Source organism: Vombatus ursinus, unplaced genomic scaffold, assembly GCF_900497805.2.
Source record: "Vombatus ursinus unplaced genomic scaffold, bare-nosed wombat genome assembly UNPS02014807.1, whole genome shotgun sequence".
NCBI classification, from domain to species: Eukaryota; Metazoa; Chordata; class Mammalia; order Diprotodontia; family Vombatidae; genus Vombatus; species Vombatus ursinus.
In genome coordinates, this window is record NW_020954585.1 from 44,183,804 (window position 1) to 44,211,695 (window position 27,892).

A 27,892-nucleotide genomic window follows, 5' to 3' on the forward strand; every position below is an offset into this window, starting at 1 on the left:
TAGCTACCTTCAGGTATCTAAAAGGCAGAACTACGAGGAATGGGGGTTAGTTGCAGAGAGACAGAATCCTGTTTGACATTAGGAAAACCTATCAATGAGAGCTATCCAAAAGTAGAAAGGTTTGACTCCAGAGGTAGCAGGCCTTTCACCATGAAAGGAAGGAAGGAAGAAAGGAAGGAAGGAAACAAGTATTTATTAAGAGCCTACGATGTGCCAGGCACCATGCCAAGCACTTTGGATCCTCACAACAATCCTGTGAGGTAGGTGCTATTATGATCCCCATTTTACAGTTTAGGAAACTGAGGGAGGCAAAGTTTAAGTGACTTGCGCAGGGTTCCACCACTAGTCAGTGTCTGAGTCTTTATCTGAAGTCTGGTCTTCTTGACTCCAGGTCTGGAGATCTGGCCATGGTACCACCTAGCTCTCTGTGGAGTGGATGACCATCTGTTAGGGATATAGACAGGCTCCTGTTCAAGGACGGGATTCAAATTGTATTAGATGACTTTAAAGGTCTCTTCCAATTCCGAGATGCTGTGAATCTGTGAAAACTGCCCATCAGCAACTCAAATTCAGGGCTCATTTCTACTTTCTGGGGCAAAATAGAACAAATCAAATCCATGGGATAACTCTTCAGCAGTCTAAGATGGCTATTCTGTCTCCTAAGTCTTCTCTTCTCCAGATTACATACTCCTAGCTTATAATTGGGAAAAAATAAAATATTAAATTTAAGGACAAAAAAAAATGACACACACACCTCCCAAATACTCCTAGTTCTTTCAATCCATATGGCATGGTTTACAGATTCTCCCAGTCTTCTGAATGGGCCACGACCTTCCTAAAACATATGGCATCCAGCCTGAACACAGTACTCCAGATAATGGTCTGGACAGGGTATGATGGGACCACCTCATAACCTACTTCATTATGGATACTCTGGTCCCATTAACATAGACGTAAGTTCATTGTGGCTTTTTAGGCTTGCATGCCACATTGTGACTCACATCAAGATTCAGTCTTCTGAAACTCCCAGGGCTCTTTCTTATGAACTGTTGTCTAGCCCAACCGTTGCTATCCTGAACTTGGATAGTTGCTTTTCTTTTTTCAATGAATGAATGAAAAAAACATTGATTAAGTACTTACTATGTTTCAGACACTGTGCTAAGCACTGGGGTTACAAATACAAGCAAACAAGATAGTTCCTGCCCTCAAAGAGTTTACATTCTAGTGGGGAAGGCAGCATACAAAGGAAAACTGGGGAGCATGAATCATCATGGAGGTGGCATTGAGGCTTGATTTCCTGCAATATAAGGTGAAAGCTCATCTTATCAGAGTTAGTGTACCCAGAGGCAGAGTCCAAGGTATAGAGAGAGGGGAGTGATGGCTAAGTATAGTCACCATGATGAAGAGATGGCCCAGAAGAGGTGTAATCACTCAATTGTAATGTGGAATGATGTTATGGCCCTTTTTCCTTGAGCCATGCTGCTATATCTGTCTCTCAGGGTCGCAGGGGGTAACCCTGAGGGGTTGAGGTGTCTCTCTTCTCTACCACCATCAACTTGAGCCCCTATGAGCTGCATCTCCCCTCCTGTTAGAGACCAGTAACTAGCACCTCAGTTCCATTTAACCTCTTAACATTCAAAGGAATGTTCTCCAAAGATATAACAAGAACAAACTTGCTATATTCCCACCCACCCCCAATACCTCAGGGGGCATACTCTCCCTAGCTGCTTTAATCTCTGGGGAAGCAGGCACAAAACTTCTTTTACTTTGTTTGTGGCATTGGTCCCACCAAGTTCATATCCAGACGGGGTATGACCACTAGATAAATCGCCACCTTGGCTTCTGCTGGCTTGGATCCAGAAAGGTCACTCTTTGCTCCTCAGGCATCGCTGCTGAGTTGGCTTTGACTCTCGTCCTAGAACCTAGGCTCTGTCATGTCAGGTTGGTGGCACAACGACCCTTCAACCTCATTAAGTTGTGAAGCTCCGCTCTTTTCATGTAGAATGGAGCAGAACATATGAAAAGGTCAAGGACCAAAGCTTATTTCTCAGGGCCACATGACCTCAGAGGGAAGAAGGCCCTAAAGCCTGTCCCTTTACGACATGGTTAATTTTCTCGCATCTGGCTGTAAAGAAACAGGTACGTTATAAATTACCCAGCTGATAGAGCTATAAATTTTGTTGCAGTGTTTTTTGGAAAGCTAAGCAGCAATGGCTAAGAGTTATGAAGGCATTTGTAGCCTTCAATCCAATAAGGCCACTCTTAGAACTTCTACTGGGACAGGGGAGACCTACCAGTACAAAAATGAGTAGCTAGGTGGCACAGTGCTTAGAACACTGGGCCTGGAATCAGGAAGACTCATTTTCTTGAGTTCAAATCTGTCCTCAGATACCTACTAGCTGTGTGACCCTGGGCAAGTCACTTAACCCTGTTTGCCTTGAGTGCCAGGCCTTTAGTCAGGAAGACTCATCTTCCTGAATTCAAATCTAGCCTCAGATACTTACTAGCTGTATGACCCTGGGCAAGTCACCTAATCCTATTTGTCTCAGTTCCTCATCTGTAAAAGGAGCTGGAGAAGGAAATGGAAAACCACTTCAGTATCTGCCAAGAAAACCCCAAATGGGGTCACAAAGAGTCAGACATGACTGAAACGTCTGAACAGCAACAACAATATGAAAATATTCTCGATAGCATATTTGTAATAGCAAAAAATTCTGTTAAATAGGGATAATTCCTATTTTAGGATTATAATGGAATATTTGAAGAGTAGCTGAACCACCCGAGGCATATGATAATAAAAGGATGTGTTTGCCCTAAAAATGGAAACTGTGAAAGATGCAAATACATCAACATTAAACAAATAAATACGTTAAGACATATATAAAATGACAGAGTGAAGGAAGAAGAATCAATCTATGTCCTGTCTTTTAGACATATATTCAAATGGATAGCAGCAGAGAACATGTACCTTCCCCTCTTCTTTGAGGACTCGCTGTGAAATATTACATTTATATCATTATGTTGGTTGGCTTTGCTGAGCTCTTCTTCCTTTTTTATTTTCTGTTACAAGTGATAGCTCGATAGGTAGAGAAGGGAGGGAGGATTGTTTTGGAAAGAAAGATGATGTAAAAACAAGACATTCATAAAATGTCTAAAATAAAAGAACAACAGCAATAAAATCTGAAAAAAAAATACGCAAAAAGGAAAAAAAAGTCTATTGCCTTTTTCTTTCTTTTTTTTTTTTAAGCAATTGGGGTTAAGTGACTTGCCCAGGGTCACACAGCTAGTAAGTATCAAGTGTTTGGTCTAAGTCCTGATTTGAACTCAGGTCCTCCTGACTTCAGGGCCAGTGCTCTATCCACTGCACCACCTAGCTGCTCCCTTCTCTTTCTTTTTAAATCTTTGTTAGAAGGGCTGGCTCATTGGGAAGAGCAGGAACTTAATTAGAAATTAATGTGTCAACAAAAAGCATCAATAGAAATAAAAATAACAACAAAAAAAAGACTCCAAAAAGGAATTTAAAAAAATCAAATAAGACATTGTTTGTTATTATCTTATTAAAGTTGTGTGTGTGTGTGTGGTATCATGGCATAGTAGGGAGAAGGCTGGCCTTTAAACCAGGAAAACCTAGGTTTAAATTCTGCCTTTGACACATACTGGCTTCATGACCAGGAGCATAACACTTTCAGTGAGTGTCTTAGGTGAGTCTCTAAGACTAAATTACAGATGAGTTGCCACTCTGCATTGTAGAGGGAGTTTTCACACAGGGAATTCCCTACCCTGATGACACAATAGGTCCAAACTGGAAAAAAAAATACAATTTTTAAATAAATAGTAAATAATGGAGGGTTTTGATTTTATTTCTGACCCTTTTTGTTTTTCTGTATTGTTGGAGTATTCAAATATTTGTTTTTGTCAATATTCACTAAAAATAAAATAAAATGATAGAATAATTTGATCTCCTCATGAGCAAACTGGCCATATTCATAATTTGGGCTCCCTTATGTGGGCAGACTATTCTTACCTAGGCTGATCCCAAGGGCCCTGGTGCCATTTGTATGATGGTTCCACTCTTATATATCCTGGTACAAACCAGAGTTGGGATAAGACACACTCAGTGGAGAGATGAATTCCAATCTCACCTCTGTCATAAACAATCTTGATGACATTGGTCAAATACTTCCCCTCTGGGCTTCAGTCTTAGTTCTCGGAAAATAGGGAGAAAAGAGCAGACGACTCCTCAGTTTCTTTCTGTCTTTGAAGTTCTCTTGTCTCTACTAGGTCTTATATATATATATGTTGATCAAGAAGATTGTGTGCTTTGTCCATCTACTGAATCTCTCCATTTTACAGACAAGGAAATTGAGGCACTGGGAAGCTGACCCAGGGTCACACCTGTAGTAAAACATCAGAAGTGGTATTTGAACCCAGCTTCTTTAACTCCAGAGCCAGTGTGAGTCCCATGGTACCAATTACTGGAAGGTAAGGGGAGGGGGAGGGGAGAGATGAATTTCCAGTAACTACTTGGTTCTGTCCCTTAGACTTCCACTGAATGTAAAAACACAAGCTTCAGTGGGAAACACTTGGCTTACTACTTTTGGAGATCATCTGGCTTTCCCAGGCCAGTTACATGAGAGGGGACCCCTTTGGAGCTCAGAAATGCTGTGCATCCTGCTCATTTCTTCCCCCTCCTCCCCCCACCCAGGCAGCAGGCTCTGTTTCTTTTTTTTTAAATTTTTTTAAAAATTTTTAACATGTGTTTTTAAAACTTTGGGTTACAAATTTTCTCCCTTCCTCCCTCCCCACCTACCCTCATTGAAAAGGCAAGCATCTTGATACAGGTTATAGATGTATAGTCATGCAAAACACTTCCATAGTAGTCCTGTTGTGAAAAACTAAGTATATAGCAGGCTCTGTTTCTAAGGGAGATCTTGGGGGGCTTGGTTGGAGTGACAGTTCTGCCGTTATGTTGGTCTAACTTGGTCTGGTGACTTTATTTGGTTGAGCTCCACCCCAAAAGCACACAAGCCTTGGCTACCATCCCGAATGGTTCTGTACTCTCTCTGAAGCCAGACAGAAGTCTGCAACTCCTGGGTTGTTTTTTGTTTTTTTGTTTTTTTTCTTTTTCTTTTTCCTTTCCTGGCAGCATATCATAGAGAAAGTAGTAGCTCAGGCCCAGACTGGTTTGGGATGCTGTTGACTGCCAGCAGTACAGTTGACTATTCACATAGCACTCTTGCTCCCTAGCGGCTGCCTAGCACAAAGGAAACATTTGTTGCTTGAACTTGGGTGGGTGGGAGGAAATAGCAAGTGTGGCTATTAGTGTATCCTCTTTTACCAAATGTGTGATACAAACACGTGAATGGCTGATTGGGAAGGACTGAAAACATGGAAAAAAAAAAAGTTTCCATGGAAACATTCTAACCTCACATTATAAACCCCAGACACCATTGGGTCTAAGAATCTTTCCCAATATCAATCAATTAACCGTCCAACAAGCATTTATTTAGCACCTACTAAGTACCAGGCTCTGTGGTAGGTGTTAGGGATACAAATACAAAGTATGAACCAATCTTTAGTAGCAAGAAGCTCACATTCCAAGTGTAGTCAAATGTTAAGTTCCTTGAGGGCAGGGACTATTTCATTTTTTGTCAAATCCTTCCTAACTGGCCTTCTAACTGGGCCATCTTGCTGTTGTCCTGTTTTTTTCCACTTAGAATATCAATCTAGAGGAGACCTCCAGTCACCATGCCAGGGGAAGGGGTGCAGGGGTGGGGGGGATGAATTTATTTAGTTTGGGAACTCTAGCCCTAGGGTTAAGCTTTTTAAATTGGTGAATGAATAATGCGTGAGCACAAATTCACTATTATACAAAAAAGACACAAAAAGATACAAAAAGAGGCAAAAGACAGACCCTTCCCAGAAGAAGCTTATAATCTAATAGGGGAAACAACATACCAACAAATATATATAAAGCAAGCTATATACAGGATAAATAGGTGCTTCTTTCTCAAACAGCCTCATAGACATGTACTAAATGTGAATTTTTTGTTTACTAAAATAATGTCAAGCAAACGCTATGGTCTGAAAGCTGGGAAAGCAAGATCATCACCTTTGTTGCAGCTGATTAAAATCAGTGAATACTTGGAACATTTGTTTCAAAATAAATGATTGACAATATTTTAAAGAGGATGTAAGCTACTTTCAGGCAGAAACTGTCTTGATTTGTCTTGATTTTATATTTATATTGCCAGTGCTTAGCAGAAATATCTGGCACAGAATAAGTCTTAAACCATCATTTGTTCATTTATTCACTCATTGCCTTTATATATTCCAGGGTGCACAATGTTGCTAATAATAATGAATAGCTAACATTTATATAGTGCCTACTATGTGCGAGGTACTGTGCTAAAGTGCTTTACAAATATTATCTCATTTTTATCCTCACAATAATCCTGGGAGGTAGGTGCTATTTTAAACATTAAATAAATGTTTGTTGAATTCATCTGCTTTCTAGGGGCTGAAAGCCCTAGATTCATGAAGAAATCAATTCTTCCCTACTAGATTGAGGTTCCTAGAGGTCAGGGAGATAATCAAAGGAGGGAAACCATTAGTATTAAGGGGTATGAGGAAAGGTTTCCTGTAGAAGGTGTAATTTTAGCTGAGACTTGAAGAAAGCCGGGGAAGCCAGGAGGTGGGGATGAGGAGGGAGAGCATGTAGGCATGGGGGACGGCCAGGGAACATGCCTTGAGGAGGGAAATGGAGTGGCTTATGAGAGGAACAAGGAGGCCAGTGTCACTAGATCTTAGAGGGAAGTAAGATACCACAAGAGTGGAACAGGAGGAGAAGTGAAGGGCTTTAAAAGCAAATCAGAGCATTTGATATTCAATCCAATCCTAGAGGTAGTAAGAGAGCCACTGGAGTTTACTGACTAGGTCTAGATGACATGGTCAGACTTGCACCTTAGGAAGATCAAATTGGTAGTTTAGTGGAAGATGGATTGGAGTGGGGAGAGACGAGACAGGCTGACCGACCAGCGGGACATTGCAATGTGAGGTGATGAGGATCTTCACCTTGTGGTGATAGTGACAGAGGAAGAAGGAGACATAAATTTTGAAGGTTGAATGGATAGGACTTGGCAACAGATTGGTTATGGAGGGTGTGTGAGAGTTAGGAGTAGAGGATGACACCTGGGTTGTGAGCCTGAATAACCAGAAATATGGGGGTTCCCCAAGAGAAATAGTAAAGTAATAGGGGGGGAAAACCTTTCAATAGAAATAACCAACTTATCAACCAACTCTGAGAGTATCCACAATATTCCCCACTCATTGTCCTTCATCTTTTCCATCAAAGGAGGCAGGTGCATTTTCTCACCTCTCTCTGACCCAGGACAAATCTAAGGCAATAAATTACAAAAGAGTTGTTGCTCTCCATCAGTCGAGGGAGTTTCCTTTCCTCAAGTTCTCTATGTCAATGAAAAACAGGTCAGGACGAAAACAGATAAATCCAAAGGGGTTAGTTCATTGAGACTAAGAGGCTAAGGGCACTTCCCCAGGGTCACACAGTTAATAAGTGTCAGAACCCTATCTTCCTGACTCCAAGTCCAATATTCTGTAGCTCTAAATCCACACTACTCCTGCAACTAATAATAAATACTGGTCAGTGAGGATGATTCCTCCCTGTCCTCTGCTGCCCAAACCACAGATTCTTGCTTTAGCCGCCTAACACCATTCCTTCAGAAAGCTATCAAAGACGATCAAATATTTGCAGCTGAATTATGAGTGTGTCAGTTCAAACCTATGCTTGCTAACTTCAACCTTTGGCAGTCTTGGTTCAGAAGCCCTTTTAACTTGAGTGACTAATTGAGAAAGTGTTGGCGATCTCTAACTCCTCTTCTTCCCCACGTCTAGCCGCAAGATTCCCATCACTATTTCTTCACTCTCCACTCCACCTCCTGTGTGTGATAGCTTGGGTCCTCCTGCACATAGCGTAATACTCCCTTGCAGAATTTGTCAGTGCAGTGATGTTGGTAGAGTTTGCCACTTTCAAGGTGTTTTTCAAATTCATCTCTTTTTATTCATTCTTACTGCCATTATGCTGGTCCAGATCTTCATCATGTCACACCTAGATCCCTTTGATCTACTCTAGACTTTTCTTCCTGCATTCCGTTATGTGTGATGCAACCAAATTAATATGGGGATGGTTTGACTTGTGGGTATACCTAAAGATCCACCTGTGACAAATTGATAGACAAAGTGAAAGTGTTTGAGCAATTGGGAAGGGGCCAACAAGACAGCTTTTGTTCTTGTTGAGTCATTTCAGTTGTGTCTGACTCTATGTGACCCCATTTGGGGTTTTCTTGACAAAGATACTGGAGCAGTTTGCCATTTACTTCTCTAGCTCATTTTGCAGATGAGGAACTGAGGCAAATAGAGTTAAGTGACTTGCCCAGGGTCATACAATTAGTAAGTGTCTGAAGCTGGATTTGAACTCAAGTCCTCTTGATTCCATGGCCAGTGCTCTATCTACTGTACCACCTAACTGCCCTAACAAGACAGCCTATATTACAAAAACTCTGTAATAACCATCTCAGGGATGTCTTCTAGTGTATAAGTCATGAAAAATAACAAAGCAGATATATAGTTGAGCAAAGACACAAAGAAAATCTGATGAAAGGTAAACCCAAGGATAAAACTGTTCTTGGAAAGATGAAGAGAAATGGGCATTATACTAATGATAGGCCAATACACCAATATAGCTAGTAAGAGAAAACCAGAAAGGCAGAATTACCTAATGCTGGGATGAATATTGTGAGAAATGCTAACAGTTTGGTTCCCACAGAATTGATAAGAAAACAGGACAGGGGGAGATAGGTTTATTGATTTACTGGTTAACACAAATATATCAACAAGATGAGGAGCAGATTGGTTTTCACAGACTCTATAGAAACAATAGATATTGCATTGCAAACACAGATGTTACACGGGATGTGCAGGAATGTTGGGACAAGTTGGGGGTTAAAGCCAAGTAATTCTATATAACCGCTTGCTCTGCTCCTTTATAGGTGTGTGGTTCCCGTGAGGGAATATACACACCCAGTTCCCATGACAATTGACAATAAAGGTATCTCTTCTCTCATTCCACAATCGTGATTTCATTATTACCCAGCTAACTCATGTTTGGGGAATTCACTGAGCCCAGTCTCGGGCTGAATTCTGAATTGAGTCTGGGGTTTTTATAACAAGATGATTATATGAAAGCAGGATCCACCTATGAGAACGCCACATCTATACCATAGAAATTGGGATCTATAAGACCAGTCTCAGGAAAAGAAGATGGGGTCAGGGAAGGAAGTCACTCTGGATTCCAAAAGTAGTAAGCATGATCTTATCACCTACTCTCTATGAGTCTTTTCCACATGGACATATAGGACCCCTTACAGAGGTGACACAAAAGATTAAGAATGTATTCTCAGGTGCCCATCGTGTACAGATATCCTATAAGAGACATCTGGGGCAGCTAGGTGGGTTTGTGGATAGAATACTGGCTGTTGAGTCAGGAAGAACTGAGTTCAAATCCAGACACTTCCCAGCTGTATGACCCTGGTCAAATCACTTAACTGCTTCCTGCCTCAGTTTCCTCATCTGTAAAATGAGGATAATAACTATCCACTTCACAGATTGTTGTGATGATCAAATAATATTTGTAAAGTGCTTAGCAAGTGCTGATACATAGTAGGCCCTTAATAAATGCTTATTCCCTTCTTTTATCCCTTCCCTCTAAGAAAAAATACCTGCCCAAACTTTGAATGGGTTTGGATTTGGAGAACTAAATATTAAAAGATTATCCATATCTGGGGTACATAAAGATGAACTTTAAATTTCCCAACGAAGTTGATGATATAGGGCAGTAGATACCTTGGCTCTGGTATATCCAAATCCACCATGTATCAATGGAGTGTCAGCACTAAGTGGAACCACCCTCAATCTGTTTATGTACTAGTAGAAAACTAGGGCAGCAAGATAGTGCAGTGGATAGAGCGCTAGGCCTGGCATCAAAAAAATCTGAGTTCAAATCTGGCCACAGACACTTACTAGCTGTGTGACTCAGGGCAAGTCACTTAACCCTGTTTGCCTCAGTTTCCTCATCTGTAAATTGAGCTGGCATAGGAAATGGCAAACCAATACAGTATCTTTGCCGAGAAAAACTCAAATAGAGTCATGAAGAGTTGGTCATGACCAAAACAACTGAACAACAATCATGCTACAAACAGCCATGTAGAACCCAATGCCTGTACTTTTTGACTACCCATGCAGCCCATGCAGAGGTTTACAGGAGAACAGAGGCAAATGGTGACAGTGCATATGACAAGAACACTGGTTCTTCTGCCCCAGAAAGAGATCTCAAGAAATGTGCCTTTGGTGTTTCCCCAATATTGGAAGGAAGAATAGAAGAAGTTGAAGCAAAAGCTTGGCAAGAGGACACACCTGGGATGTGGGCAGTATCTGAGGATCAATACAAAAGATTCAAATCACTGATGCCCAAGAGTTCCCATAGCGGTCTAGGAAAACTCCTTTTTTCTGTGATGGAAACCATTTCAAGCACCTGCTGATCAATGGTGGCTTTAGCATCCAGCAGCCCATATGCATCCCTTCTACTGGTGGTATAGAACAAAGGAAAGATGTACATGCACAAAAACTAGCAAACTTTGAACAAGAGGACCAAAAGGCAGCCAATACACCATGACAAGAGTTCATGATGCCCTGCGTTGTCTGTTAAGAAGCCATTGGTTCTCAGGATTGGCCTTAGGCAATGGATTCTACCAGGTTCCTATGGCAGAGGAAGACAAGGAGAAAACTACTTTCATTTGCCCACCTGGATTTTTACCACTCGTGAGTGGATGCTCCAAGTAATTTCAGAGTTGCTTTCCACCTTCCAAAGATTGATGGAAAGGGTAGTTAGAGACAAAAACTTCCTTCAAATGTTGGTGTACTTTGAGGACTTCATCATTTTTGGGAGGACTCCTGGAGAACTCGAGGAGAAACTGATAGTGTTGGATTGGCTAGAGGAAAATGCTTTTAATCCACAAGTGACAGTTTTGCAGAGCCTCTGTAAAGTATGTGGGTCACAAACAATCTCAACAAGGTTTGGGAAATGATGCGAAGGAGATTGATTTGTCCATGTCCATGGAACCTTTGTGATCTCAGAACTTTTCTGGGATTTAGTGAGTTGTTATGAATTTGTTAAACACTTTACAGCTTGTGGTAAACCACTGAATGAGCTCACTTACACATATATGATTGAAGGGACCCAGGGGGGAAAAAAAAGCTAGAAATGCAAAGTTGTCTGAAATTCTCTGAAGCCCTTTAGAAACCAGATAGAGAGATGTGAATAAGCTTTCAAACACTAGGTCAACTGCCACACACATGCACATATCTGTTGCTTATGCAGATCCAAGCAATCCTTTTGTCCCAAATATAGATCTCAGCTTGGAGGACTTGGGATTAGCCCAGTGCTAAGAGAGTGGTGGGCCCTAGAAATAAGGTACATTTGCCAGCAGAAGCCTTAATGACAGTGAAGCTCCATAACCCATGCACAGGCTAGAGTTCTTGGCTTTGAAGAGCATTGCCATTGAGATCTTTTTTTTTTTAAATGCTCAATAAACATTTATTGAATTGAATCATCATATGTGTAATTAGAAAAATGATGGCATCTTCCTCAGTGGGTGTGACAGTGCAGGTGGCAAAATGTAGTCATTCTATTACATAAAAATTCCATGATGTCAACTAAACTGATTGACAAGAAATATATAGGGTCTTGTAAAGCCTGAGGTATTAGTACCTAAGTGAATAGGGAAAAGCAGCCCCTCCAAATCATCTAAAACATTTTGCTAATATGTGCATTGCTATCTTGCTCTTTGTGGTTTTTTAATTTTTTTTTAATTTGATGAATCTTTTTTATTAACTTATTTTGATTTATCAACAATAATTTCCATAAGCTTTTGAGTTTTACATTTTTCTCCCCCTCCCTCCCCACCACCCTCCCCAAGAAGACAAGCAGTCTGATATAGGCTATACATATACATTCCTATTAAACATATTTTCATATTAGTCATGTTGTAAGGAAGAATTAGAACCAATAGAAGGAACCACAAGAAAGAGGAAACAAAACAGAAGAAAAAAATAGCAAATAGTATGCTTTGATCTGCATTCAAACTCCATAGTTCTTTCTTTGGATGTGGATGGCATTTTCCATCATGAGACTTTTGGAGGTGTCTTAGATCCTTGCATTGCTGAGAAGGGCTAAGTCTATCAGTATTAGTCATTGAACAACGTGGCTGTTATTGTGTACAACGTTCTCCTGGTTCTGCTCATTTCACTCAGCATCAGACCACACAGGTCTTTCCAGGTTTTTCTGAAGTCTGCCTGTTCATCATTTCTTATAGCACAATAGTATTCCATTACATTCATATACCACAACTTGCTCAGCCATTCCCCAATTGATGGGCATCCTCTCCATTTCCAATTCTTGGCCACCACAAAAAGAGCTGCTATGAATATTTTTGTACCTGTGGGTCCTTTTCCCATTTGTATGATCTCTTTGGGATACAGCCCTAGGAGTGCTATTGCTGGGTCGCTCTTTGTGTTTGATGGGTGGCTCTGTGCAGGTTGAAAACGTCTTCTCTCAACTGAGCATCACTAGAACGCTGCCTTTAACAAGCACCAAGCAGTGAACAAAGAAGCATCAAGTCAGACTCTGCTTGTCAAAGACAGGCAGCAGCACTGGCAGCTAAAAATGCAGCATTTGCTACTGGTCAAGGAAGACTTGTGGTTGTAGATGCCTTGTCCCACAGACAGTGATACTGAAGCTCTCATTTACCCAAAGGAGGGAAAGTTCTATATAACCCCCAGGGAAATTGACTACAAACAAATGGTAGAACAGGTGAAAATTTGGGACTTCTATCAGATAGTGTGCTAGAAGCATATGTGGCCTTCATTTCACTGAATGAACTTTTTTACATCAAACTTCAGCCAGAAAAATCCCCTAAGATAGAGTAGAGTAACCCTGCTAGCCATCCTGGGCCCTCCACAAGTGACTAATTCCAATGAGGATTTTGACCACCCCATGCTAGCAGATATGTCAGCAGGTCACAGTAGAGTTAGGTGTATTCAACCAGTGATCAAATTAACTTACTATGTTTAAAGGAGAAACTGGAGAAATTCTGCCATATGTAGCCATGTGACAATGCTAATATTTACCTATGTTCTTTTGTCTTGAATGTAATTGTTACTTGTTCATTGACACATGTTAATTATTGGCTATTTTAAGTATGCCTCTATTGTACTGTTTTCTTGTATTTTTTCTTTGCTTTTGTGTTAGGATCATGAATGTATTGCAAATACATTGGTGACTAGTCTGTTAACTATCTTTAACTATTGGGATGCTGGGTTAATCATTCTTATTCTGTCAGGTATTGATGTTATTTTCATGCCCTAATGTGTAATTACATATATCATGTGTATCACAGTTAAGGGATTATGAAATTCTTGACCCCAGAGAGGAATAGAGCACCCTCTTATTCAAGAAATTGGAATATAACTGAGGTGGGTGCCTGCAAGAATGGGACAGAAATTCTTGATCTAGTCTAATCCCAAGGACTCAGGGCTATGACTGAGAAAATTTCATTCTGCCCTCTTGAGGAGGGCATATAAAAAGTCAAAAGGAGTGAGAGATATTATGTGGAGGTGGGAAAGGAAAGGGATTGGGGGAAGGTATGTAACATGACCAAGGAAAGAATAAGAGTCTGAACTAGGAGGACACCCAGGACCACACAGCACCACTGGGGCTGCTATCATTGCTATCCATCCCAACCAGCAGTGAGATATTGAGAAAGACTGTAGCTGTTCCTGTTTGCCAAAAATAACCATATGACATTTTTACTTCCTTGTCCTTTGTATCACTCTGACTCCTATGCTGAGCCTATATGCCAATCTTTGTTTCTTTAAGGATCTGTTTGCTTTCTGTATTTGCCATGTATTTTCAAGAAAAATTGGTGTCTCTAAGATATTCAATATGTGTGCATGTGCATATATATCTTTATGTGTGTCCTTGAAAGGATTAAAGGCAGCAGAATGAAGGAGACTATGGGGGAGGAGGAGGCGGAGGGAGGGAGGGGGATAGGGAAAGATGGGGGTGGGGGAGAGAGAGAGAGAGAGAGAGAGAGAGAGAGAGAGAGAATTTTCTGATCACTGGGCTTTTTTCCCCATATGAGCTTGAGTTGAAAAAAAGTTTTTATTGACATGTATTATTATAGCTTCCTCAAAACAGAAAAGATTAAGTGAATTCAGACGTGGACAGTGTTCTGGTGGGGGAAAGCCTGCTAAAGAGAAGTGGGAGAAAGTCCTCAGAGGCAGTGGCCTCAGGCAAATTTTCCTCTATTATCTCTGGCAGGTTTAACCCCAAGCATCCCAGGGGAAGAGGAGCCTTTTGACTAAGGGAAAAGTCAGATCCTCCCACAGGACACCTGAAGGAAAGAGCTGGGAAAGACTACTTCTGCCAACAAAAGGGTGGGGGCCAGAGAAAGAGAGTGTCTAGTTCTCAGCCAAACACCTCCAACTCCCAACTGCTGTCAGGTATATAATATGGAATACCTAAAATATTTGTGCCAGGCATGTGTGTGTGTTGTTTAAATATATAGACATGGCTCATGGATGATATGGGTAGATATGATCTGAGGTCTGACCCATCTTTGCAGAGAGTAGAAGGGCCATGCCTGTACCACCAATATGATGATAGCTGTGGAAAAGGAAGGCAACGTCTGGGACAGCTGAAGCTGGGCAATCTCTCCTCTAATCTCAAGGTAGTTATTGGGCTAGAATTAGAGCTATCCAAATCTTCCTCAAATATCTCTGGTCTAGGGATGTAAGTCTGAGTTCAGAAGGAAAGGGGAAGGGTAACCCTTAGCTAACATTCACCAGCTTAGCCTCTCTAAAGATACAAACGACTATCACAGATAGGGAACGGCAAATAAACCCATTTATCCAAGGAAAACAACAGACAGGTATTGGAGAAATTTTACAGATTAGGTCATACTAAGAAAACATGCTCTTGACAGGCAGAGATCTATGAGGGTGTGGACATATTAATAGGGAGGTGGGCTAAAAGTCTTCAGCTCCTGCTGCTGAGAACTTGACTTGATTATGAGACTTAGCCTTTAGCACCCTGGACAAAGGAATCCATCTCTACCCAGGCCACTTAAGTTGAACAATGGGGGTGGGAGGGAGGGGGAATGTTGCTTTTAGTATAAATGTGATCTTCTGTTGGACAGTAAGATCTCAGCATAGACCAGGAGCCAAAAAATGATCTCAACCTGGGGAAGTCTTCTCTCAACAGTCTTTAGAATTGTAGGCATTAAAGGTCAGAAATATTATGGAGTCAGCTCCTATACTCGCCCAAGACATTTTTCTCTTCACCACCTCCCAGAAGGCCATTTTCCCATGTGTCTCTCCCAAGAGTGGTGGAAACTAAAGCATCTCTTATGACAGGTACACTGCATTGTACTCAGCATTCTCTTTTAGCCAACCAGGAATCAAATCTCCTTCTACAGAACCACACAAAGCCACCCCAGACTTGGGTAGCAACAGGGTTACAATCTATTATTTCCTCAGAATGGGGAACCATTTTGGAAACGACCTTTACCATCTAGAACCCTTCTACGTGGTCCAGGTCCCTGGCATTCGCCTGGGGCACCTAGCCCTTCCATGTCTTCTGTTACCTCCCAGTCACCCCATACTACTTGGCCACTCCTAGATTTTACTGTATCCATCTCACCCCCCATTAAATCGCTCAGATTCCTTAAGAGTCTGGCCCATTTGTTAATACAAGCATCACAGATTTGAGGACTCTTAAAATCTTGCCCACCCCAACCAGTGTTTTAATAAACCTTGTCTCTGACTGAAAGAAGGCTTGAGTCAAATTCATTCTAGGCAGGACCTGCATCTTCTGCCCTTAAATTTTGGGATTCCTAGCACCCTTAGACCTCAACATATGGTTCAACACCCCTAGACCTCAACAGGGGGAGTTTCTACACTGGAAATTCCCTATATGGATGAAATCATAGGTCTGAGGGAGGAGAGAAAAGGGTAGGTTGACGAAACGTACTTCCCAACTCTAGATATTTTGTCTAAATAGTCAGCACTTATCTACAGTCAGACCATTCTCTCTCTTAAACAATGACTGGTAGGCAGCAAAGTAGAAATACTGAAAAAATTTTACTCCCCTAATCTCCTTTTTCTAGATTCCCTATTGACCTACATCTTCTATTTTCCATTGTTAGATCTCAATCACTGAAATGACTGAACAACACTGGGCAGCAGCTGGTGCAGTGCACAGAATGCCAGGCCTGGAGTCAGGAAAATTCATCTTGTTGAGTTCTAATCCAGCCTCAGACACTAGCTGTGTGACCCTGGGCAAGTCACTTAGCTCTGTTTGCCTCAGTTTCCTCATCTGTAAAATGAGCTGGAGAAGGAAATGGCAAATCACTCTAACGGCATATGGGAAATCCATATGGGGGGGCAACTCTCCTTGACTTTTCTCCCACGTGGTCAAGTCTTTGGCATTTGCCTGAGGCATCATCCCAGTAATCCTCTTAACTGGCCTTTCATTGTGGCTACTTTCCCAATTCTGGGCTTCTAACCCAGCCCAACCTTATTGTCTGTTACCTCCCTATCTGTTACCTGCCCTGGGCCACTTCCCACCCTTGATGCTATCCAGACCCCATTCTACCTCCCAGTCACCCCAAACTACTTGGCCACTCCTAGATTTCTCTCACAGTCTTTCTGTATATAAGGTCCATCTTGTCTCCATTAAGGTGCTCAGATTCTTAAAATCTGGCTGGCTTGCATTAGCGATACAAATGCTTAGATTCCTTAAGAGTCTGGCCAATATGGTGGATTCTTCAACTCTCACCTGCCGCTGACCGATGTTCTAATAAACCTTGTCTTTGGCTGAAAGAAGGCTTGGGTCAAATTCATTCAGGCAGGACCTGCATGTCCTAATTTCAGGGTCTCAGAACCTCTAAAACCTCAACATGGTTTCCTGGACCTCAACAACTTCAGTATCTTTGCCAAGAAAACCCCAAATGGAGTCATGAAGATTAGGACAAGAATGACATGACTGAACAACAAAGACCTCAATCAATGTCCTTCTATCAGTCATTTGTAATTTCAGTGTCTGATTTTCCAATAACAGTGGACAGTTTCTGTGACACCTGGATTCCTGTAACAGGCCCATGTCAACCATGGAGTGGATCTTTACAAATCATAAAAAAAGCTGCTTCAATTCTTATCTATCTGATTCAACCTTTCCCTACTTTCATAGAATCTTATGACTCATAACGGTTCTTAGAGATCAACTAGTGAATTCAGTCTCTGAGGCAATGGCTTTCAGGGAGAGGCATTCTCTTTCAGTTGTTTTTCAGTTGTGTCTAACTCTTTGTGACCCCATTTGGGGTTTTCTTGGCTGAAAGTGGTTTGCCATTTCCTTTTCCAGCTCATTTTACAGATGAGGAAACTGAGACAAACCGGGTGAAGTGACCTGCCCACGGTCACTCAGATAATAAGTGTCTGAAATCAGATTTGAATCCTGGAAGATGAGTCTTCCTGACTCCAGGCCTGGCATTCTATCTTCTGCCTCACCTAACTGCCCACGGGAACTCACTACTTTGCAAAATAGTTTCTCCTTCCATTGTTAGATAGCTGTAATTGCTAGAAAAGTCAAATTCATACTGAGTAGAATTTTCTGATCATAATATGAAGCCTGAAAGTTTTCATCCCTTCACTTGAGATTTATGCATGCTTTGGATATAGCGGAGTATAGAGGATAGCTTGAGGCTGGGACCAGGAAGACCTGGGTTTATATCCTACTTCAGACAATAGTAACTACCTGACCCTGGCCTGGTCACTTGAACTTTTAGGTGCCTCAGGGAACTCCTTACCATTTATTGGCTGATTGTGATCAGCCTTGGTGGAGGGAGATCCCCCCAAGATGTTGTCTGCCACATTTCCAAGTTCCTTAAAGGGCCGCATTTTGCTCATTGCGGGCACAGCTTGAGGGTGCATTTTAAATTCCATAAAAAATCTTTCTTCCCTAATTATAAAAGAGAGGTGCTTCTATCGAGTTAGAATGTACGCTAGTACAGTCTCAATGCCTCTCTTTGTCTCCCATCATGTGGATGGGGTTATGAAAATATCATTTGCTTGTTTTCTTAAGCCACTTGTCATCTAGAATGGCAAGTGTAATCATATGGGGTGTCCCCAAGGCCTTGAGCTTATTAAGTTTAAACTGTACTCAGACTTTTGGGAAACCATGTATAAAGAAACAAATCAGAAATAATGGACTGTTCCACCCTCAATAAAGTTTAAAACTGCGTTAAGACTTGTGGGATACCCAGTATATGGGTATATGTGGGATACCCATTCGGATAAGAGTTTAAGAGCCAGCATCTCAATTCAGAAATCAGTCATCCCTACTCAGTTTGGAGGGATTGGTGCAAAGAACATGGGATGCTTTTAGAGAAACAGGGCTGGTAGTGAGTGTATTCTACTGATGAGGAAATGGTTGAGTCAAAACCATACTTTATACTTTTTCCAAAAGGCCCTGGTACAGTGAAGAATCCAAATTAATATCTTATACCTACATGGACTTGTCCTATAAATTCTCTTCCTGTTAAGTAATTTTCCATAATTTCAGAATTAATGAAGTAGGGCACTAGTTCCATCTGAGAAAACCAGAAGCTTCTAAGTGAGGGATTTTTGAAGATCCAGTACAGAAGGCGCTAGATGGCACCATCTATCGGTGAAATGTGATAGTCTTCTATCAGGCATTTTGAAAGCTCATACGTAAGAAGGGAAGAAAACTAAGGTTCAGAAACCAGGATTGTGAAGGCCAAAAATTTTTACATAGAGGAGAAATTCTCGTGGTCCATGGGCTTCTTATGCCCAATAGTAGAGGGGACAGCTAAAGTGGAAAGGTCTACAGAGCAATCAATACACACCAAGTATGCCACGTGGGTGGCAACCACCCAAGTCTCTTTCTTGACACTTTTGGCTCTTATTTTTTTTCTCCCAAGGGAACCTAGCTCTGATTTTTTTTTTTAAATGGACACCAATAGGAGATAGGCATAGTGCAGATTTTGGGTCCTAAACTGGTTGGCATGAAAGAGGTAGCTGGAAAGACTGGGATTCAAATCTCACCTTTGACATCCACTGACTTCACAAATGAACTAGTCATTTATGCAACTTGGCAACTACTTCTGCAGGGGGCTACAGCCCCTACCTCCTCAGCATTTAGCTATTAAAGTCCTGAAAAAGAAAGTCCTCACCAACAAAGTCCTTGGCACTGTCAAATGGCTCGACACCAGAAATAATTTTATCAGTGGAAATGATTTAAAGAGGCATCAAAATCTGCATTGCTGCTGCACCCTAAGGTCCATGGGACCTTTCCATGGAAGCTCCCATGTGTGCTGTCTCCCCCCATCATAACGTGAGCTCCTTGAGAACAGGGATTGTCTTACTATTCTATTTGTAACTTCTGTGCTTCGCAGCCAGTCAAAAAACATTTATTAAATGCCTACTACGTACCAGGCACCACTCTAAGCAAAGGAGATACAAAGAAAAGCAAAAGACAGGCACTACCTCTGAGGAGCTCACAATCTGATGGAGGAGACAACATGCAAACAACTTAACAAGTTACATACAGGATAAATTGGAAATAATGAACAGAGGGAAGGCCTTAGAATTAAGAAGGATCAGAAAAGGCTTCCTGTAGAAGGTGGGATTTTAGCTGAAAAAAAGCCAGGAGGCAAAAATGAGGAGGGAAGAGGGAGAATGTTCCAACCAAGGAGAAGTGCCAATGAGAATGCTTCAGTAGATAAGGAGGCCAGTGTCACTCAACGTTGGAGGAAAGTATGGTTTAAGAAGACTGGGGGTGTAGGTTTGGGGTGGGGTCAGGTTATGAAGGGCTTTAAAAGTCAGATTTTATATTTGATCCTGGAATGACAGGAAGTCACTACAGTTTAGTGCATGGCTGTAGGGTGGGGAGTAGATGTGTTCAAGACGGGGTCAGACCTGTGCTTTAAGGAAGATCACTTTGACAGTGGAAGGGAGAATAGGCTGGAGTGGGGAGAGATTTGTGGCAAACAGATTAACCAGGCTATTGCGGTAATCCGGGTATGAGGTGAGACCTCCTATACTCTGGTGTCCCTCATCAGAGGGCAGGAAAAAAGTCTCTGCTTTTTTATTTGTGTCATGGCACTTAGCACCAGCTCTGCCTATGGTCTGCACTTAATAAATGTTTTTTACATTTTATTCATCCAATTTCTCTGAGCCTCAGGCAATTCTTTAAGAATGTAAATTGCAGGCAGGCAGCCATCTGTCCAGGTGGAAGGAGTTTGCATTCTAAGGACATTACATATCCCTTGATTCTCAGAGTTCACATAAAGGATAACTGGGTCTTTCATCCCCAAGGGACCTTCTGGCATCAATAGATGAAATAGCATTTTCCTTTAATTCATTACCAGAACTGCAGACAATTAAATCACACCTTTTTATTAAACTGTATTCCATGCAATAACACTCATAACTTTTAACAATGACAAAAGGGGAGGGCAAAAGACCAATTGTAGCCAAAAGGTCACGGGTCACAGGTCCTGAGTAGGAAAGGCACATGATTGACCACTTAATTCAACAGAACAAAAGAAACCAGGGCACAAAGGGAAATACACCAGGTCGAGACACTGAAAAAAGAAAATTTCAAGTGAGTTTGACTTGGAAAAAGATTTAGGGGGTAATCCTTGATTCCCCCCCTATAATTTTCCCCTTTCATGTCATTCTGAGCTGAGTCAGTTTTGATCCTTGACATACAAGGGAGTCTGACCTTACCTGACCTTCCACTTAAGACCAATGAAGAATGTTTACAAGTATTTTGGGAGCGCAACTCCAAACCTCTTCCCCCCACCCCCCTCACCCCAGGACTCTTTAAGTCTACCAAAGAGTCCATGTACAGGACTCCTTAGGGACAAGTCAAGAAGGGTAAATGCTGGGAGTGAAAAAGGCAGAGAAGAATTCAGCACCAAAGATTTGCAAGCTTTAGCCAGAGCCCCAAGGGGATGGGGTGGTGAGGATTTTCAGCACTGGTCACTAACTAGGGTTTGTGAGGTGAGGTAGGTTCACCTACATTGGGCTTCCAAGTGGAGGAAGGGGAAGGAAGTGGTCTAGGGGCAACAACCAGAAAGGCCTGAGGAGGTCCAAGTATCCCATTAACCTTGGAAACATGACATTCTTCCATGAAGTCTTTTGTGCATATTCCTGGCCTAGAAAACATTTCTTTCCCCACTTTCACTTTCTATCTGTTGACCTAAATATAGAGTGGGGTAGGGACTCAGACAGGAAGATTCTCAGGTGTATGTTTGGGTGCCCTTTTCATAGGAACCAGCCTCCCCTTTTGGAAACTTCTGTGCTTAGGGAAGAGTTAGTGCTGGACTCTGGCCCTGAAAGGTGACAAAGATTTCAGCAAAAACAAGTTCTATGTCAAGAAAGAGATTCAGTGCCCTTGAAGCGGTTCATACCTTTCTAGAGGCCAACAAGGCAAGGGAGCACTGGAGCTTTTGTCTAGATGGAACCATCTTCCTATTCTCACTGGTCTGGGGAGAGTGAAGTGGTCCATGGCTACTCCTAGAAGGTGAGACAAGCTAGGGGCCAGGGAGCCCTTGGTAAGATCTTTAGGTTATAATATTCCAGCCCTGGATCCAGGATCCAGGATCCAGCCCTGGGCAGAGAGAGGCCACTTCTCCCAGAACCAGGGAAGAGGAGCATTATGTCCTCAGACAATTCTGAGGCCTGCTGGTAACCAGTGGGGGAGGGCTGGGTAAGTGATCAGTTAGTGAGATACCCCAGGTTTTCATCTGCCTTCATCTACTCCATGTGCTTAGCAAACAGCTTCTAGACTTCTTCCTATTACCCATTCCAATGGAGGATGGAGAGGAGTGGGGCAGGAAAAGCAGCCCTCCCTGCTGTAGGTGGAACTGCATTTAGAGTTATCTCTTTAAGTGGTACATTTTTATTTATTTATTTTTTAGGCAATTGGGGTTAAGTGACTTGCCCAGGGTCACACGGCTAGTAAGTGTCAAGTGTTTGGTCTGAGGCCGCATTTGAACTCAGGTCCTCCTGACTTCGGGGCCAGTGCTCTATCCACTGCGCCCACCTAGTTGCCCTTTTTTTTTTCGTGGAGAAATTAATTTCAATTCTTGTGTGGTAGGCCTACAGTCAAAAAAATCTGAATTCAGAAGGGGCAGCTAGATGGCACAGTGGATAGAGCACTGGCCCCGAAGTCAGGAGAACCTGAGTTCAAATCTGGCCTCAGACCAAACACCTGACACTAGCTGTGTGAACCTGGGCAAGTCACTTAAACCCAGTAGATTAAAAAATATATATATATATAAAAATTGTGCACTTCAAAGTGTATTAAAACCTGTGAGTTGAGGCAGCTAGATGGTGCAGTGGATAGAACACCTGCCCTGGAGTTAGGAGGACCTGAGTTCAAATCCAGCCTCAGACACTTACTAGCTAGCTGTGTGACCCTGGGCAAGTCACTTAACCTCACTGCCTCCAAAATAATTTTTAAAAAATATAAAAAAAACCCAACCCTGCTAGTTGTCAAATGTTAACTCTGCTTATTAGAATGCATGGTAGGAAGCTGGAAGGAAGGGGGACAAACCCAGAAGATATTTAAATTATGGAGGTTTTATCACCTCAATTTGGATTTTGCCAGTACAGAGTGACTGGAGGTTTATAGTTACACATTTATTAGAGATGAGTTTATTTGAGGAAGAGAGAATAATCCTTGGGAAAATACTCTTAATAAACATGATCCGGTAGCCACAGAGATGAGTATAAGCAGATGTGGGCAGCCATTTCTCTCCCCACCTTTCTCCTTCAAGGCAGTCACACCAGTTTGAAAAGAAAGCCACACCCCAGAAGGAAGTTACTATGAAAGGTCTCTCCAAGTGAAGAGACAAAAACACGAACCCTAGGCTCAGGGGTGATTTGACAGTTCAGTCTTCTTTGCTCCCCAGCTCTCCCTTTGGTGTTACAGAAATCTGATCAAATTTATGAATTCTTCATACCTGATTATTAAGAAGGGTAGGACTGAAGCAGCATAATTAACATGCAGACATTCATAAAATCAGCTGCAACTCTTAAGAGCTAAATTTGAGAAGAACCCACCGCTTGAAAGGTGGCAGTGCTCAGGTTTGGGCACCAGTCATACCAATGCCAGGCAGCCGCTGCCATGCCAGGAATACGCACTCCACAGGGGCTTGAAGGTAGTGCACAACTTGAGCAGTGGGAAAGCTGAAGGCTTCATCAGCAGGGTTTCAAGGCAAAAGCCATCTATGAAGACAAAACCTTGGTGGTGCCTTCCAGCACTCTGCAGGGTGGGGACCAGAGTGACTCAAGAAGATTTAGCCCTCGTGGGTATGAGACAAGATGCCTCCATGTCTATTCAAGTACTAAGGGTTGGGTTTTTTTTAAAGTTGTGTTTATATATATATTTTTAAAGCACAGAGTCACTGTTAACACACAGGGTTGTCAGTTTAGATTCAAGTTATCAAAGAACAGGGATTAAATACAAGGATTCATGACCTTCTACCATTCCCTCCATCATGCCATATCAACTGATCTCATCCGTCCTGGGACTTCTGACCAACTTGCAGGGGGAGTGGATGCTCAGGGCAAGGCCCTGCAAGTAGCATATGCCAATACTCCATGCTAGTCCATATTCTCCTGACTCCCTGAGATGGGTGAATGGTCATCTCTCCTTCTGATTTGTCACGGGGAGGACAAAAACCGTTTTCACGATGCTGCCCATCATTATAAGACAAACTTGGAGGGGGATGGGGTGGGGAAGAGGGTCAGGGTGCATGTTCTAGGAAGCTGTGGAAAAAAGGGAAGAGGGAGGTAGCATGTACCTGCTGGGCCATCATTTCACTCTAGATCTTACTGCCAGGGAGATTCCCGGGGAAGCTGCTTCCTACTTAAGCCGCTTTAACATCTCTGAGGTTGCTAACCCCCAAGGCGCCTGCTTGAGTGGAGGAAATGAAGAGTCCTGACCCTGACACTCCCTCCCACCCTGAGCCTGGAAAGCACCGTTTCTTTAAACTGTATGAGGGTAATCTGTGTGTGTAAGTGTGTGTTTGCATAGTGGGGGGAAAGGAAGGTATCCCAGCATACAGCTCCACTTTCAATTGGTCAGTCCTTAGCCACACTACTCTCTTTCCTCCCTAATTAACTCAAAGCTTTTAAACACAACTTAAAATTCCAGGGGCTTTCCTGTTTTCCCTGACTGGTTCTAACCTGTACAGGCCTCACTTTCTGGCTGGAAGGACACCCCACTGGTGGTACCCAGTCTGTCCCATGAAAGGCAGTGCCATGTCATGACCTGCAGAGGTATGTGGAGGGCAGAACTGGGTAAGAGAGGGATAGGGTGTCACTGGGGCCTCATCCCTTGCTACCTCCTAGAAGGCAGGGGACAAGGAGGAGATGTCGTCCTAGAAGGACCTCTTCCACAGAAGGGCGTACAACACAGGGCAGCAGTTAGGAGTATGGCACCTTGCCACAAGGCCTGCAAAGGTGTCCATCACAACCAGCTGCAGCATGACAGATCTACTTTGGGGAAACCTCAATTTACATCACTGGTCCCGCAGCACCGATGAACCCCAGGGTTCCAGTGTCTCCTTTCAGGGGCCCTGGAGAATGGGGGCAGGGGGTGGTTTCTGTATAGAAGACCAGCTATGAGTGGCTTTGAACACAGGGTTGAGAGTGAGGTGGCCCCTCCCATGCCAGGACTAGTGAAAGCAGTGCCTCGGCAAATGGAAAATATGACTCTACAATCCTGTCTTTTAATCTAAACAGAGCCCAAACAAAGGAAGCACTAACAGTGAAACCCGAGGCCCAGTCTGTGCATTCCCTCCACCCCCACCTCGGCACCAACTCTTCTGACCTAAGTCCAGCACAGCGAAGGTGAGAGACTTGTTAAAACAAAAACCACCAGGCACCCTCTCTGTGGCCCCTTCTCCCCTCCCCCACTTCCTAGCACTCTGGATTAGGGCAATAAAGCTCCCACCAACCACTAATACATACATACACCGAGGCCAGCCGTGGCCCACTCGACATCAGGCTGCTTTCCTTGCACACTAGTGGATGCAACGCCCACACGGAGTCTCAATTTGATAGCATTTAGTACTGGTGAGCTTCTCATCCAGTCCCACAGAGGAATTCAGGCCCATCATCCCCTTAATCTTGGGGAGTCAAGAGTCTGATCTCAGTTATCACGAGGAAAAATAAGTCACTTAGCTAGGGCTTGCAGCCTTCAAGAGCCTTCCTCAGGGAGACACTCATGAATAGGTCCCCAGAGGATGCTGCAGGGAGTGAGGATCTCTCACAGGTAAGCACCATTCCCCCACCCCATCTGTGTCAGTGTTTCTTCTAAGACAGATGCCTCTTCTGCCAAAGACTAGGAGAAAGGCAAAGATATAATACTGAGCCAGTGAATGAAAGACGTGCGAGAGGAGGCAGAAGAGTTTAAAATGAGAAGATTTGATCTCTGTGAGTGCTACTGGTGACCAGGGACGGGGAATGGAATGAGTTGGCTATTCCTTTCAGATAGGAAATACTGTTAAATGAAGAACCCACCGGGCTGTGGAGGGACAGACAGACAGAAACACAGCTCTATCCATTAACACAAATTTTTGATGTCTCCCAACACAAAGGAAATGTCCTTTGGGAATAAGATTCCAGTATGGGGGTTGGGATGCCAAGACTCTGACACTGTTCCCTTCTCCCATCTCCACTCAACTACCGCCAAGTCATCAGCATGATGTCCTGTCCCAAAGCCCATCTTTCAAGCAGGCAAGATAATGATCTGTGGAAGGCAGAGGTCACAGAGATGCTAAGGTTGGTCTCTCAGCAAGAAGTGGTTGCTTAGTCCCAGGTTGGGTGATACCAACAGTCTGCTGCAGGGTGGCTTGGGTGAGGCTGCAGCAAACAGCTAGATGTCAACTGCTCAGCAGCTGCACATTTAATAGGGGAAAGAGTTGGGAGCATGGCATATTTTAGGACTGGCTGGAAGAAAGGTGTACAAAAAGGAGCTAAAGTCTGGCACCAAGATCAACCACACCGAACAGAAATTGTCTCCATCCAGAGAATCCCACGGCAGCCATAGTAGGACCCTTGGCTATACAAGTGATGCTCCTCTGAAACATTTACCCAATCTCCTTATACAGGGTAGGCGCACACTTATGTGCATGTGTTTGTTTGACAATTCAGTACAGAGTCTTAAACTTTAGCTGACACAATCTTTTTTTTCTTTCTTTTTTTAATCAAATAGGCCCCGAGCATCTTGTGCTTAACCCACCTTTGGTCTCTGAGATGGCTAGAGAAGGGAAGTGTAAAGGGAGTGGGGGCATGAGGGTGGCATCTGGGATTTGGCACACCAAGGCCAATGGAGAGGGACCCTCCAATCACCAGTGATGCTTATTGCTCCTAGATTTAAGCCACCATATTCAAAGGGAGAGGGGGAAAAAAAAAGATGGGGATTCAAATAAATGTGGAAGAGAGTGGATCAAGAATTGTTCTTCCATCTGAAGACATAGTCAAGTTAACTTCCTGCCCCGAGACTCTCTCCCAGGAGGAAAAAAACTCAAAAAACACTGGGAGAAGTGCATTACTCCTAGAGGGCCAGGTTGGCTTTAAAGATGGCCACAGATAAATTCCCTTCCTCTTCTCCTCGTACCCCCTTCACCACCCTCCTCAATCTCATCCATGTCGGGCTTGAGCTCATCAAACCACAGCAGTAAAAGGTGCAGCCCAGGGTCTCTGCTTACTGCAGGCAGGGAGGCAGGTGTGCACCTAATTCCTGTGGCTCATTGGTGTAAGCCAGTAAGATAGCCATGTCTCCTTTCACTCGAACAAGATGCGGGCTAGAACCTGCTCTGATGAATCCGCTCCTGGTGTATCCCCTTGACAACTGGTGGTCTTTATTCCTGAGGGATGGGAAGGAAGAGCACTGTCTCTCCCCCTTTGACCCTGCCTTTCCCATCTTCTGCCCTGTTTCCCTTAGCAACAACAAAGGGAAGGTAGGTCGAGGAGGGCTAAACTGTCCTCCCTTGCTCTGGTAAAAATCCAGTGGTTGACAAACATTTTGCTTGCAGACCTAAAAAGGGAGGGAATGATGGTCCCTTAAGTAAAGCCCAGGAGGCGATGAAGGATGGGAGGGGGAAAAAAACCCAAACCAGACCAAAGAACTGCCCCAAATCCTTTCTCCAGGTACCTCCCTGGGTAGGACAAGGAGATAATAAGATTCAAACAGGAACACTACCTCTCCCTAGTTTCCACAGCCTCTCATGAGGACGTGGCAGAGAGACGAGAGGGGTACAAAGGAGGGACATGGGAGAGAACCCTACGGCGGCCACAGCTGGTCCCCAGAGCAGCTTCCCTATGAGGTGTTCAAGCGTCCTTAGAAAAATAATTCTGAGTCTGTTCCCTGGTGGGGAAGGTGTTTCCTGAGACCATACGGAAGCAAAGGCCGCATTGAACAGTCAGGAACAGAGTGTGCTGGTGAGACAAAGAAAGAGAGAGGGAGCTGAAGAAAAGAGCCACCCAGGCTCTGTCGGGGCTGGGATTAAGGCTGCAAACGTTCCAGGTACTGGGGCAATGGGTTTTCCTTGACATACTTCTGAATGTACCAGCAGGTCAGGTGGGCTTTCAGATCCTCCTCCACTACAAAGTCCAGGGCGGCCTTGGAATCCGAGGGGAGAGAAAAACAAAACAAAATGGA

At 43.2% G+C, this 27,892-nt stretch overlaps 1 protein-coding gene across 1 annotated transcript in view; it reads right to left on the bottom strand.

The window, feature by feature from the left end:
- Positions 1-22,631: 22,631 nt before the first annotated feature.
- NATD1 (N-acetyltransferase domain containing 1) overlaps positions 22,632-27,892 on the bottom strand; it is a 60,818-nt gene continuing 55,557 nt past the window's right edge. The window contains exon 3 of the mRNA XM_027874843.1: positions 22,632-27,853. Coding sequence (XP_027730644.1) covers positions 27,737-27,853 — 117 coding nt within the window. The 3' untranslated portion in view covers positions 22,632-27,736. The remainder of the gene's footprint in view (positions 27,854-27,892) is intronic.